A 13,904-nucleotide genomic window follows, 5' to 3' on the forward strand; every position below is an offset into this window, starting at 1 on the left:
AATAAATCTAGGAGTTGAATGATAATAAAATGGATGTCTTGTTAAAACTAAACAAAATACCAACCTATTGTCCCAATATTCTTTCTCCAGCATATATTGTCTTCATATGATTTAGATTAATAAAAATTTGGTTATATTCCTTAGTTATCGATAAATAAATATATATATATATATATATATATATATACTAAAAATGAACTAAAGTAACAGAATTTTATTTACTTACATGATTCTCCTATTTTTATCTTGGAAACTGACATATTACGACCCCAACAATTTTAATCGTGTTTAATATGATTCGAACAACTATTTATGCTTAAATATGATTCAACTGAATCTTATATATTAAAAAAAAAAATCACAACCTTGATTCATGTGTGATTTTTTAAAAAATGGATCTAATGGACCTATTCCTAGAAAGTCATGTTACAATTAATCTCTAATCTTATCATTTATATTTTGGGTCTACCAAAAATTTTTATTGGGCTATCAATAATTGGATTTAAACAATAGATGATCCATTAGATTTATAGATAATATATATTAAATATACATAATTTAATGTTGTAATAATATACCTCTATATGTTAATTATTTAAATATTTGTCAATGTTAACCTTTAAAATTATAAAGATTTTTTTTAAATAACAAAAATCATATTATCTAACAATAATTAATCTTTACTACCTTTTAAACCAATGAAAACAAATTTTAAACTATATAGTTTATTTTTAAATTAAACAAAAACTAAATGTTTAATATTTACTCGATAATATAAATCTATGAAGCGAAAAGTTTAATTTTTTAAAAATTTTTAATTTTGTGAAATGTTACAATATGACAATATTTTACTAATCATTATATATATAGTTACGATTTTAATAATGAAATAATAATCCGGAAATATATATATAGAAAAAGATATAAATACATGTGAAAATTTGAAACAATTTGTTCAATAAAAAGAATACCGTAAAATTATTATATTTTAAAATTTTTATAGATGCATATATATAATAATATATATCAATTTACAATTAATAACAAAATATTTATATAAAAATAAATATAAACAAAAATCTGCGCTGTTGTGCGGGTTGAGATCTAGTTTAAATTAAAATTTCCTATGAAACTGCTTTTGTAAATCTGAAACCTACGTTAAATAACATATCGTTAGTCAACCGCTGTATCGGGTTTAGTGAACAAAATGATATCACTTTGTCTATCAACATAGTTGAATAGTTTTTTATCATTTGCTAAAAGGGTTGTTTTTTTACTATTTCAGAAAAATATTATTTTAGACATTGAAGAAAAAGATCAATTCAATATAAAAAATAAATATCCACAATTTCCCGCTCATTGAAAATTTTGAATAACCCCATAGATCTCTAAAGTCTCACACAACTTTTTTTTTTTTAAATTAAGAAAAGAAAACTCTCATATTCACAAGGAAGAGCGTTCAGTCGAGAATTCAAATTTCTCTGTGAACATGGGCGAAGAATCTGAAACCGCTTCAGCAGATCTCCATCTCCTCCACAAGATCGCCAAGATCCTGAACGACACTCGCACTTCGTACGCCACTCATAACCGGAAGCTCAAGGAGCTAGCCGCCCTCCGCCGCTCCGACGAGTCGTCTTCTATCCCTCGATTCTCCTCGGTGTTTTTCAAAACCCTAACCCCTCTCTTCGCCGCGGCGCAACGGAGAACCGCCGCAGCAGAGCGCATCGTGCGCTTCGTGGCGGAATTCGCTTGCCTCCGTAGCAATTCGGATGGTGGCGATTCCGATTGCGACGAGTTTCTCGATGAGTTCCTCAGGTTTTTGATTCCTGGCTCTGTTGCTGCCAACAGAAACGCTAGGTTCAGGGCGTGCCACATCATCTCCGAGGTATTAATCAAAGGTCCTTTCTCCTCTAATTGAAAAACATGTTATTTTGAATTAAAATCAAAGATTCTCCACGTATTGTATTTGCCATTGAATGAATTGGAGTTTAATTCGACTTAGAAATAGAAAAGTTATGGACTTTGGATTGGATTGCAGATAATACTGAGGCTGCCAGATGAAGTGGAAGTGGGGGATGAGCTGTGGGACGAAGTAATAGACTGTATGATGGTGCGGGTGCGGGACAAAGTCCCTGTCATCCGTACCTTTGCTGTCAGGTCTCTTTCACGTTTTGTGAACGATCCTGATAATACTGACATTCTTGATTTGCTCCTTGAGGTCCTTCCTCTCGAACAGAATCCTGTAAAAAGTTTCTTACCTTCCTTGTTCCATTTCTTTGCTATCATCAAAGTCTTATTATATTGCTAATGTTTCCAGGAGGTACGCAAAACAATTGTTCTTTCACTGCCTCCTTCTAATGCGACCACCCAAGCAATCATCGATTGCACCCTCGATGTTAACGAATCAGTCCGCAAAGCAGCTTACTCTGTTCTCGCTAATAAAGTCCCCCTTCAGAGTCTAAGGTGAATTGAAGCTTAGAACTTTGTCGCTTTATTCCTCATTTGACCTCTGAAGATGAGTTCTATGCTTTCGTTCCACAGTTAGTCTTGTTGACAAATTTCTTTTATTTCCCTGCTTTAGCATCAAGCTTAGGACAACAATTCTGGAAAGAGGGCTTGCTGATCGCGCTGAAAATGTTTCAAAGGAATGTTTGAAGCTAATGAAAAATCAATGGCTGTCAAACTCTTGTCAGGGAGATCCTATCGAATTTCTAAAGTACCTCGATGTTGAAACCTATGAATCTGTAGCAGAATCAGCTTTGGAGGTCCTGTTAAGTGAAGGACTGATAATGCCGAGCGATGATAAAAGCATCCAGCAGTACATATCGTCAGCTGATGGTGAAGCTAGAGGTCTGTTGAAGTCTGGACTATATATGTGTAATTTGCCTTTTCTGCATTGCCTTATATTTCTTATACATGTGTTAGATGAGAGTACATGTTCTACGCCCAGCATCCAACTTATGGAGCCGGAGATTGCTCTTTACTGGAGGATTATATGCAGGAAGTTGCACAAAAGCGCTCAAGTAAGTTTGCAGCGTACTAGCTATTCATTACTGAGGTTAGGTATTCTTATGTTTCAAATAAGATTTTTGTGAAGCTACAAATTCTGAAGATATTTAGCTTCAGTGAATGATAATGTGCTTAAAATGGATTTTCAGATACATCGTAAGATCTCAAACAAAACAAAAAATTGAAGAAATTTCTACTATCATAACAATAAAACATCTTTTGTCAGTTTGCTTCACCTTTTCTTAAACGCAGATATGTCATCTAGGATGTGCATGAGCTTACTCAAAATCCTCTTAGAATATATTGTCCACTATCTAGCATTTTAAATATTATTGTTGGTTCGTGTAGTGATTTATATGCTCCGATTGTTGGTTTTACATGCGAGACACACTAATGATGATGAGATGTTTCACAGGCAAAGGGTTCTGATGCTGCTAGTGCGATGGGAGCTGAGGCAGCAGTTTACGCAGCGGAAGCTTCAGATGCTAATGATTTGCTGGAAAGAATTCTTCCTGCATCAGTTTCTGATTATGTTGTTCTAGTTAAAACTCATATAGAAGCTGGTGAGTCCACATAAGTTTTTAATACCAAAACTTAGCTGTGTTTGTTTGGGAGTTAGTTACCTTCTGCTTACATATAAATTTCAGGACCGAATCATCACTTTGCTTCGCGGCAGCTATTATTGCTGGGCACGATGCTTGATTTCTCTGACGCTATGCTCCACAAGACTGCAAGTTCATTTGTCCAGGAGCTGCTCCGTAGACCTTTTGAGCAAGAATTAGATGAAGATGGCAACAGTATTGTAATTGGAGACGGTATAAACCTTGGTGGTGATAAAGATTGGGCTGATGCAGTGTCCAAATTAGCTAAGAAAGTCCATTCTGCCCCCGGAGAATATGAACAACTTATACTTGTTGTTGTTGAAGAACTAGCCAGACCTTGTAGGGAAAGGACTGCGGATTTCCTGCAGTGGATGCACATGCTTTCTCTGACAAGTCTTCTCTTGGAAAATGGGGAATCTTTACATTCACTGCGAGAGAAGGCTATTGAACCAGAAGAGATATTGCATGCTTTGTTGCTTCCAGGGGTATGTTTTCTACTCCTCTGTTTACAATACAGAACCTGGTCATCATTTTGTCACTGTCCAGCTTTCTTGGATACTGCACAAACAAATACTCTTTCTGATATGATTCGTTTAATGCAGGCAAAACACACTCACTTGGATGTGCAAAGGATTGCAATAAAGTGCCTCGGTCTGTTTGGTTTGTTAGAAAAGAAACCTAGCGAAGAGCTAGTAAGGCAGCTACGGGTAGCTTTTTGTAGAAGCCCTCCTCCGATTAGTATTATGGCTTCCAAAGCACTAGTGGATCTTGGGATGTGGCATAGCCCAGCCGAAGTTGATAAGGCAATGGGACAAGATCTCTTGTCACAATTTGAGGACGAGAACATTGATTTCGTACCTGTCGACTTGTCCAATGCCGAAGAAGATTTAAACTTTAAGACGCTCGATCTGTTGTATGCTGGACTTGAAAGTGAGGACTGGAGAGCATACACAGAGAGCACTGAGAATGAGTCGGTTAAAGCAACTGTCGGGGAGGGATTTGCGAAACTTCTTCTTCTAGGAGAGAAGTTTCCAAACTTGCCTGCATCTTTATATCCTTTTGTTTTGGTCAAGCTGATTTCATTATACTTCAGCGAGGAATCAAAGGAACAACTCAGGTATAGGGATCCCGTTTTGTTCGATTGATAACTTTTGTCATCAGAATATCCACTAATGATTTGCTCTGCTTAATTATTGTCCAGGTTCAAACAGTGTTTATCTGTCTTCTTCGAGCACTACGCTTCCCTCTCGGAAAAGCATAAGGTAACAAAGATCATGATATGTCCTTAAGAAAGAGGTTTCATGGCGTGTTTGTTCATATGTTGATTAGTTTTATATAGTTGTCAGCTTAATTATTTGGCATGTGATGTAGGGATACGTGTCAAAGGCTTTTGTGCCTCTCATACGTTCAATGTGGCCTGGGATTGATGATGGAAACTCTAAAAACTCTTCATACGTCGTATCAAATCAACGCAAGCGTGCCGTTCAAGCATCTAGATTTATTGTGCAGATGATGCAAACCCCACTATACAAATCACCAGACTCACTAGAAGAATCTATCCAGCCTCCACTAGACCGTACAGAAGAAGGGTTAGCCATACGCATAGTCATCGAGGTTCGTTATATTCTTTTGATGGGTAGAATCTCTTTTCCCGTCATAGTTGGCTAAGAAGGTTCCTTTGATAATATTGTTTCCTACAGATGATGAGCTTCAAGGCAAAGAAGACTGCAGCTGAGAAGGCATATGTTTTAGCACTATGCAAAACACTTGTGCTGCTCAATCTAAAATCATCAGAACAAAATGTAATGAAGTTGATGAAAAATATTTTAAGCCGAGTCGCAGATTCTGTATGCTCAGAGAAGGACCTTCTTAAGGAAGTGAAACTGGTGCTCGAACATCTAAAATCTTTGGATGCTACTCCAAACGAGGAGCTTTCACAAGATGAAGCAAAGTCCATCTTTGGTACGTTGATCTTTTGCCTTTGTACATTATACATTTTAGACTTTATAAGATGATAGACTAAAACTTTGGATTTATTTATATATAAAGCTAGATAAAGTGATATAGTCCGTCTTTGATTGTTTGTTTCTTTGTAATGGTTATTTACAGAATCACTAGGAGTAAATTACGACATGGACATCACTGCACCTGTAACAGTACCACAGACACCTGCTCCTTGCTCAACAAGACCAGCTCCTTCAAGAAGACGAGTAAGGAGGATTGAAGAATCCTCTGATGAAGAAGATGAAGAAGAAACATCTCCTCCACCTTCTGCTCCTAATACTTTGATGACCCGGTCACACAGGGCAAGTAAAACTGCTGCTTTAGCCAAAATAATGGCAAGCAAAGTGAAAGAGAGAGATACAGATGAGGTAATTGAGGAAGAAGAAGTTTCGTCTGATGTTACGGCAGAGGATTCAGATGAATCTGATGAATGATAATAGAGATTGTTTGTACGTCTGTTACCAAAGTATATTTTGGTTTCTTAAGTTTATGTGTTTGGGTATAGCATCAATGCTTGTTATGTGTTAGTTGTGACCAATCCTTTGCTTGTTATGTACGAGTTTTAGTTAATTTTGCAAATCTTGGATTTGTTATGATCGTAACTTTGAACTCCTTTATCTCTTCACCTTTATTGTTCCACTCGCGATCTCATAGTAATAGGAGATGAAAGTCACATGTGGTCTCTTCCACACTGGAAAATATCAAGCATGGACTACCAAATTACAACATGTATCTATTTATACCATTCTTCACTTCCTCTCCTGTGCATAACAGGCTCTTCATTTTCAAAATTTTAATACAAGTGTTTGCAGTCAAGCTCAGAACCAGCGTCTTGAGATATCTACTCATCAGACAGATAAAGAAAGCAGACAATCTAAAAGCTTGTAAGAAAACATTGATTGAGTGAAACAAGAAACGGTAATGGAAAGCTTTGAGAATTAGCTACACACCCATTATTCACCTTATCCGATCCAAAATAAACTAAACTATCAGATGGTAATGGGAAAACTGTAGAAATCAGGAAATAACACCATCTTACTTTCCATTTTCGTACCTTTCATTAGAGCTTCTAAAGCAGACCCTTAACGAATATGTACTAGCAGGTCTCGTACCAGTTCCACTGTTCCTCCACAATGCGTCCAAGAAGGTCTCTGAAAGCCATCCTCTCAACCCCAACTTACATTTTTTCTCACTCACTGACTCTATCATCTTAAGTGTAATCTCCTTAACGATCCCCCGTCAATCTCGACATTTATCACGCGGATCCCCTGCACAGAATGTGGACATGTCAATTAAGGTTGCCGTAAGTAGTACGAGTTCGCCTAACCCTACAAAATTACCAAGTTTGAGCTTAATTATATAGATAAATAAATTAGTATTTTGGGTAAATGACAATTTGCCAAATATGACTCAAAACTTGATTTTAAATGCAAAATTATAGTCAAACTTCAATCAAATGCAAAACTAATATAAAAGACTTGTAAAATTACAGTCAGTTTCTTGTGACCAAACAAAAAAACATAATTCATTTTTACGAATATAAGTCTTTTGAGTCTTCTGAGATATTTTAAGTCGTCTAGACGATGTGCAGGAAAGTCTTATGAGTTTTCTGAGATATTGTAAGCCCGTCCGACGATTTACATGGAAGTCGTCCAAGATAAACAAGGTTTGACCAGAATCTCAGAATAAAATCATGGATGACTTTCGTGTAAGTCTGACTGTAAAACTAACTCTAGATATAACAAAATATTGATTTTTTAATTTTCTACTAGACGATTTATGTGTAAGTCGTCCAGGAAAAGTCAAATTTCTGATATAATCCGGTCAAATGCAAAACTAACATGTTTACCTTAGACGACTTACATGAAAGTTGTTTCTAATTTTTTTTTTAACAAACAAAGATGGACGAAATCGTCTCTAAAAACACATTTAAAAGTCAATTGCAAAACTAACATCTACATTGACCAGAAAACTTCCTTGGAAGTCGTCTACAGCCAGAAGACTTACCCGAAAGTCGTCTGGGCGAACAGATGTGGAAAAAAACTGATTTCATAGTTTCAACCAGTGAGATAACTTGTTTAGCACATAAAAGTTTTCTCCAAGCACGCATAATCTCAAACAAAAGTGACCCACCAAGAATCGTAAGCTTCAATGGGTATTTTTGGATGAATATGGAGAGAAAGTGAAAGAGATGTTGTTTTTAATTCATAAGAATTGAGAAAGAATGAGTGTAAATAGATTTGAGGTGCATTAAGAGCTTCAAATTGGTTGTTCTTGGTGGTTGGTGTATTGATGGCAATGGCAATCTTGTAAATACTTGAAGATGATGAGGTTGAGAGAGTAAAAAAACCATTTTCGAAAAAAATTAACTGTATTTTCGTGAATAATATGAACTTGTGGGGTGAATAGGGCAAAAAACATTTCTAAAAAAATATAGGTTAGTTTTGTGGTTGACTTTGAGTTTTGAATCAATTTTGCAAAAAACTCAATTTATTTTGGATAGATGTTTTGGGCTTTAGATGTTTTGGACTTAGACTCATCTGGGTTGTTGCTGGTTCGAAAATCCAAAACTATATATCTTAGTTTAGATAATATCATTTTTGTGACCAAAGCCATTTTTGATATTAACCTATTGTTTTAATATTCTTGATCTGAACTCTAACAAAGAAAATATGAAAACTGTGAATATACCTTTTGATTATCACAAAAGTCACATTCTAAATTTATCACATGTTCATTCTTCTTTATGTAAAAGATGTTTTATTTTCAAAATTATAAAGTGCAAAACGCTTGTCTGCGTTTAGTATAAGTTTTTTTTTGTTATATTTGTTTGTCTATGATATGGTTTTCTTATACTATGGTTATTCCGAATAAACAATATGAAATTTTAGTTAATCGACTGTTTGAAACATTCTGATTAATCGACTTTTGAAACAGTGATTTATTTGGTTTTGATATTATCAACGGATAAACATAAAGAATTTCTTTTTTCGGTGGCTCCTACTAAAGCAATAAAAAGAGAGTGGCAACCATTATCGTTTTTTAATTACTATTAAGATTATTTTTCTTAAGATTTAACTATTAAATAAACAGAGTTGAGCTTTTTATATGAAAGACTTTTAGTATATTCAAAATAGATGTGTTGTTTACTTTGGATCCCTATTGTTTAAAATTGTTTGGATCCCTATTGTTTAAAATTGTTTGTCTACAAGGCTTAATAACCAATGCATCATACAAAAAATAACAAAAGTATAAACTTGCTTACATGTAAAAAAATGAAACTGATTTTTTTATAATGTATATGTTTTAAAATGGTGAAAAAGTATATATAACGTTATTAATATTAGTTCGTAAAGCCCTATTAGGATCGTGTTGGACTTTAGAGTATAGCAAAAATATTTGGATCGAGCAAGACTCAAATATTTACAAGTTTTGCAGGTGTTGGCCTAGCCAGACCAGCCCGATTGACATCTTTTACAAAACACACTAGTAAATACCCACCTGATGAATATTTTGGCAGTTTCTTTCGTCTGTGTTCTCATTTAAGCAATTACAAATACAAACTCTGCTATTTTAATTATAAATTTTAACTAATTGTATTTTAAAAATATTTAAGTTTAAATATTAGATTTAACGAAATAAAAATATATTATTGAAATTCTGTCAAAAATTCGTCGAGAATTCTGACTAAACAATGGTTGTTAGGAAATTTCTCGACGAAAAAATGTTAGGAATTATTCCCGACCGATCACATCGTCTGAAATTATTCTTGATGGACACTTGGTCATTGGGAATCATTTTTGACGGACTTATGATAGTCATAAATTATTCCCGATAGATCACAGTTTTTGGGCATTTTCCAATGAACTAGTTCCGCGGGAATAATTCTGGAAACAAAACCTACAAGTGCTTTTGTCTGAATTCCGTAGATGATTTTATATGAATTAGAGAGATTAATATGATTTTTTTTGTTAAATCACTCTAAAATCTCACCTAAAGCTATAACATTTGATTTTTTTAACTGAAAAAACTCTATCCAAATACTCTGAAATTATTTAAAAATTTTGAAAATATGCTTAAAATATTTTTAGAAATAATGAGTTTTAAAGTATTTTATGAAATATCAAATTTAATAAAAATGGATTTTAATGAATTCTATGGTTCAAAAAAAAAGAAAGAATTTTAAAAGAATTTTTAAAATACATATTTGAATAATAGTAATTTGTCAGTTTAATATAATTACCACAAATTCTCAATTAAATATACCCCTTAGATTTTCTTACATTATTTGCCGTCGTCATCGTCAAGTAAAGCTTAATGAAACGAAAGGGTCGATGTATATATAAATAAATTTCAAAACTTAAAATTTATTGTTAAAGCCTCAGTAAGTTTCAGAACATACTTTTTTTACTGATGAAAATAATATTGTCTTCTATAAAAATGAAGAGAGAAAAGAGAAGAAATAAGTTCAAAATTATTTTGATGTCAGAAAAAAGTTTTTTTTTAGAATAGTTGTCAGAAAAAAGTTCAAAAAAGGAGAAGAAGTATACGAGAGAAAGGAGAAACTATATAATTCTAGAGGCAAAAACATTTTAGTCTTGCCGGATACTTTTAGTTCAAAAAATACCAAAATATTATTTACCGTTAATTTATTTATTTTAAATATTATTAGTATTTAGGAAAAATATATGATGAATTGGTTGTTCCTTAAAAATGTTACCAATTCAGTTGAAATTTTTGTCAAACTGTTAATACATGGGTCCCACTATTTTTCTTTATTTTCCTCATATATTTGGGAACTCATGAAAAAATATTTCCTCTTCTAAATTTGATGAGGAACTAGTGGAAATGTTTTAAAAACATAAAAAATAAAATAAAAAATAAAGATAATTCTTAAACAGGCGCAACATGCCCAATATCAATTTAACTCCACCATGTACCCATAACAATCTCGTTACTGTTTTTAATATTCGTATGAGTTTTCTAGGACACTTGTTAAATTGATTTATTGACTTTTCTAGGACACTTGTTAAATATAGATCATTTGTGTGGTGTTTTGACATACTTAGGTTAGGAAGTTAAATTGTATAAGAAGTTTAAAACTTCATGGTCTCATTGTGCGTGTACTTTAATGCTTATTATATCTATTAAAATATGAAAACATAAGTTCATCTTTTTTATCTACCATTCATGTTTAATATTCGTTCAATTCTCTTCGTTATATTTTTCCTCTTTGTTCAACTTTTCTTTTCCAATTCAATTCATTAAATGAAAATTTGTTCAGACTTTTTTTCATTCATTTCATTTATTCCATAGTCACCAATTGAAGCCATAGACTCCATTCGTCTTAGCTTCAATAATTAAAAGGTTAAACTGTTACTAGTTTTAATTTCGTGACAACTTTTTTTTTAATAAAATTTTCGTGACAACTTTTCATACTAACAATGTTTAATATATGACTACAAGTATAATTTTTTTATAATACTTTCCATTTTGTCTGAATTTTAGAATGAGGGTTAAGTGTTAGCTATATAGCCTGTAGCACATAAACTCTCTCTCCCCTTTTTTTAACAACAGCACATAAACTCTCTTAATTTATAAAATGAATAAATTAAATAAGATTAAATAAAGTGGTACAAGAGTTCCTTCGAGAGCAAGCAATGAATATCCTAAAAAGATGAAGTGGAAACTCGGTGAGTGCGATGTTACAGTTGGATAGCTGTGTTTTCTCTCGAAAAAGGTTTCGTCTTTCTTTGCAATTCTAATTTGTAAATAAAGGTAAGAACAACTGCGGATTCTTTTATGAACACTGATTAAAAAGCTCTCTGGATCACCCACCTACCCTAGTCCCTTTGAGAATTATTAGCAAAACAAGAAAGAAAGAGAATATTCAGCTTTTCAATTTGACATGATTTTGTATGGAAGATTAGTCATAATTATTATTTTAATTTTTTTTTTTTTTGCAACTTAATTATTATTTTAAATTAAGAGAACAATAGGTTTAGCTCATTAATTTGATCAAGAACTAAAGCAAAAAAAATATTTGTTAAATTAAAATGTGATGATTGTTGTTTCAGCGTAATTTACTTTTTGAAGTATTTGAATTTTTATGTTATTTTAGGTTAGATTAAACTAAAATATAAGTTTAAATACAGCTAAAAAATTATAATAATCATATATATATATATATACATATATATATATATATATATCAAATATAATCGATTACAAGTTTACAACTAAGTACCCAATATAATATAAGTAGTTTTATCAAAACAATTGTTTCACAATATAAATAGTTTTAACATTTCAATGTAAATTTTTTATAATTAATTAAAATTATATATTAAATAATACTACTTTTTAACAAATAAACACTTTTTCTAATATTGGTGTTTTTAACTAAAACTACCTACAATTTGAATACATAAAGTAACCATAAACATGAAAGCATGCATTGTTTTTAGAGTCATTCTTGGGTTCACCCCCTAGGGTGAACCTCTAGGTTCACCAACCAATAGGATTTCATTATTTTAAATTCGATATCTTTTAAAAAAGGAAACAAAATATTCTCAAATTATATTATGTTTTTAAAATAAAAAAGTAAAAAAAAATAATAGTTACAGAAAAAAGAATTAAAAAATATATATTTTTAATGTTCTCAACAAAACACTAAACCCTAAATCCTAATTCCTAAACCCTAAACCCTTGGATAAACCCTAAACCTTTGGATAAACCCTAAACTCTTGGGTAAACCCTAAACCCTTGGGTAAACCCTAAACCCTTGGATAAATCCTAAACTCTAAATAAAAAACACTAAAACCCTAAACCCTAAACGCTTGATGTTTTAGTGTATAGTGATTTTGATTTAGAGTTTAGGATTTATTTTAGAGTTTATGGTTTATCCAAGGGTTTAGGGTTTAAGGATTAGAATTTAGGGTTTAGGGTTTAATGTTATGCTGACGACGTAAAATATTTTTTTTTGTAATTATTACTATTTTTTTTTACATTTTAATTTTAAAAACATAATATAATTTGACAATATTTTGTTTTCTTTTTTAAAAGATATCGAATATAAAATAAAATAATTATATTGGTTGGTGAACCTAGAAGTTCACCCAGTGCCGTGCCTACGTTTCCAGGGGCCTGAGGCGAAATTTAAAATTTTTAGCAAACATCATATTTTTGAAAAAATTCTGAAAAGATAAACTATAAATATGAGGAAATAATTTTTGCTTAAGAATATGACAAAATAGTTTCTGATGTTCTTAGTGTTTAAACTATTATTACAAAATGAAGTTATAACAAACATTATATATCATGTATTTTTTTTATGATGAAAACTTTATTTTATTTACTTAAATATACATATAAATTTATCACAGTTTATACTTCTCTGTAACTATTATATTCAACAAGTTTAAAGTAGTTAGTTAAGAATATGATATAGAAAACATAAATTATGATCATTAAAATATCAAGACTGTGAAAAAGAAGACTAACGTTTTTTGTTATATAAACGTCAAGAAAGAAGAAGATTATTTTTTAAGGATTATAATAAATAGTTATAACAATATCTTTAGAAGATATAGTTAATTAAGTATATTTTCGTAAAAAAGGGGCTCTAAGTTCAGTGAGAAAATGAGGGGTCTGAGGCCATCGCCTTTTTTTTATATGGGTGAGCACGGCTCTGGGTTCACTTTAGGAAGTGTACCTAAGAATAAGTCTTGTTTTTAGGAAGAATGTAGAGTAAACAGCCTCTGTTTGCAAAGTTCACGTTCAATTGTTTTTTTTTTTTTTACTAAATTACACGTTCAATTGTTTTAGTAAATTTTACCCCTTTAGTCGAACTTTACTTAGTGAACTACTTATCTTTCGGACTGCAAATTTGATTATTTGAAGTTATTGTCTAAAAGTTTGGACGACTTTAAAGTTACATTCTAGATACGTAGTGATATAGTAAATCATATCAAGTAAGAACATAACAATGATAATTACTGCTATTGAGAATAAACTATTTTAAGAAATAACTAGCTTTGTTACATGGGTATACCTAGTTTGCGAAAAGTCTAATTTAAAGCTTTGTTAGTCAAACTACACAAGTAAATAAAACTAAGCCAGCCACATCTTAGTACTGAAATATAATTAAACCGTATACAGTTTTTTAGCTTAACAACCTTATACACTTTAACAATAACTTTATGCGCCTCACTAATTTGCTGATTTTGGGATCACATCGATCCTCTAACATTTATCAATAGTTTGATTATAAGCTCAACTATGCAGACT

General features: G+C 31.9%; 1 protein-coding gene and 1 long non-coding RNA gene across 2 annotated transcripts; one reads left to right on the forward strand and one right to left on the reverse strand.

The window, feature by feature from the left end:
* The first annotated feature begins 1,234 nt into the window (after positions 1–1,234).
* Positions 1,235–6,254, forward strand: LOC103863736 (condensin complex subunit 3). The gene is made up of 12 exons (XM_009141487.3): positions 1,235–1,885; positions 2,039–2,242; positions 2,318–2,463; positions 2,582–2,850; positions 2,926–3,023; positions 3,425–3,572; positions 3,657–4,096; positions 4,214–4,728; positions 4,813–4,873; positions 4,983–5,225; positions 5,312–5,573; positions 5,721–6,254. Exons 1-12 carry the CDS (start codon positions 1,490–1,492, stop codon positions 6,047–6,049), a joined length of 3,111 nt encoding a protein of 1,036 aa, XP_009139735.1. The 5' UTR covers positions 1,235–1,489; the 3' UTR covers positions 6,050–6,254.
* On the reverse strand, positions 6,202–12,269 carry LOC103863735. Its single transcript, XR_632081.3, has 2 exons — positions 6,670–12,269; positions 6,202–6,456 (listed from the first exon to the last, which is right to left on the reverse strand). It is a non-coding gene; the product is annotated as an uncharacterized LOC103863735 (long non-coding RNA).
* Positions 12,270–13,904: the final 1,635 nt, after the last annotated feature.

Source organism: Brassica rapa, chromosome A04, assembly GCF_000309985.2.
Source record: "Brassica rapa cultivar Chiifu-401-42 chromosome A04, CAAS_Brap_v3.01, whole genome shotgun sequence".
NCBI lineage: Eukaryota > Viridiplantae > Streptophyta > Magnoliopsida > Brassicales > Brassicaceae > Brassica > Brassica rapa.

Coding starts and splice junctions, on each gene's coding strand:
- LOC103863736 (XM_009141487.3), top strand. CDS start 1,490: ATGGGCGAAGAATCTGAAACCGCTTCAGCAGATCTCCATCTCCTCCAC. Junction 2,464..2,581: donor GTCCCCCTTCAGAGTCTAAG/GTGAATTGAAGC, acceptor TCCCTGCTTTAG/CATCAAGCTTAGGACAACAA. Junction 4,097..4,213: donor ATGCTTTGTTGCTTCCAGGG/GTATGTTTTCTA, acceptor CGTTTAATGCAG/GCAAAACACACTCACTTGGA.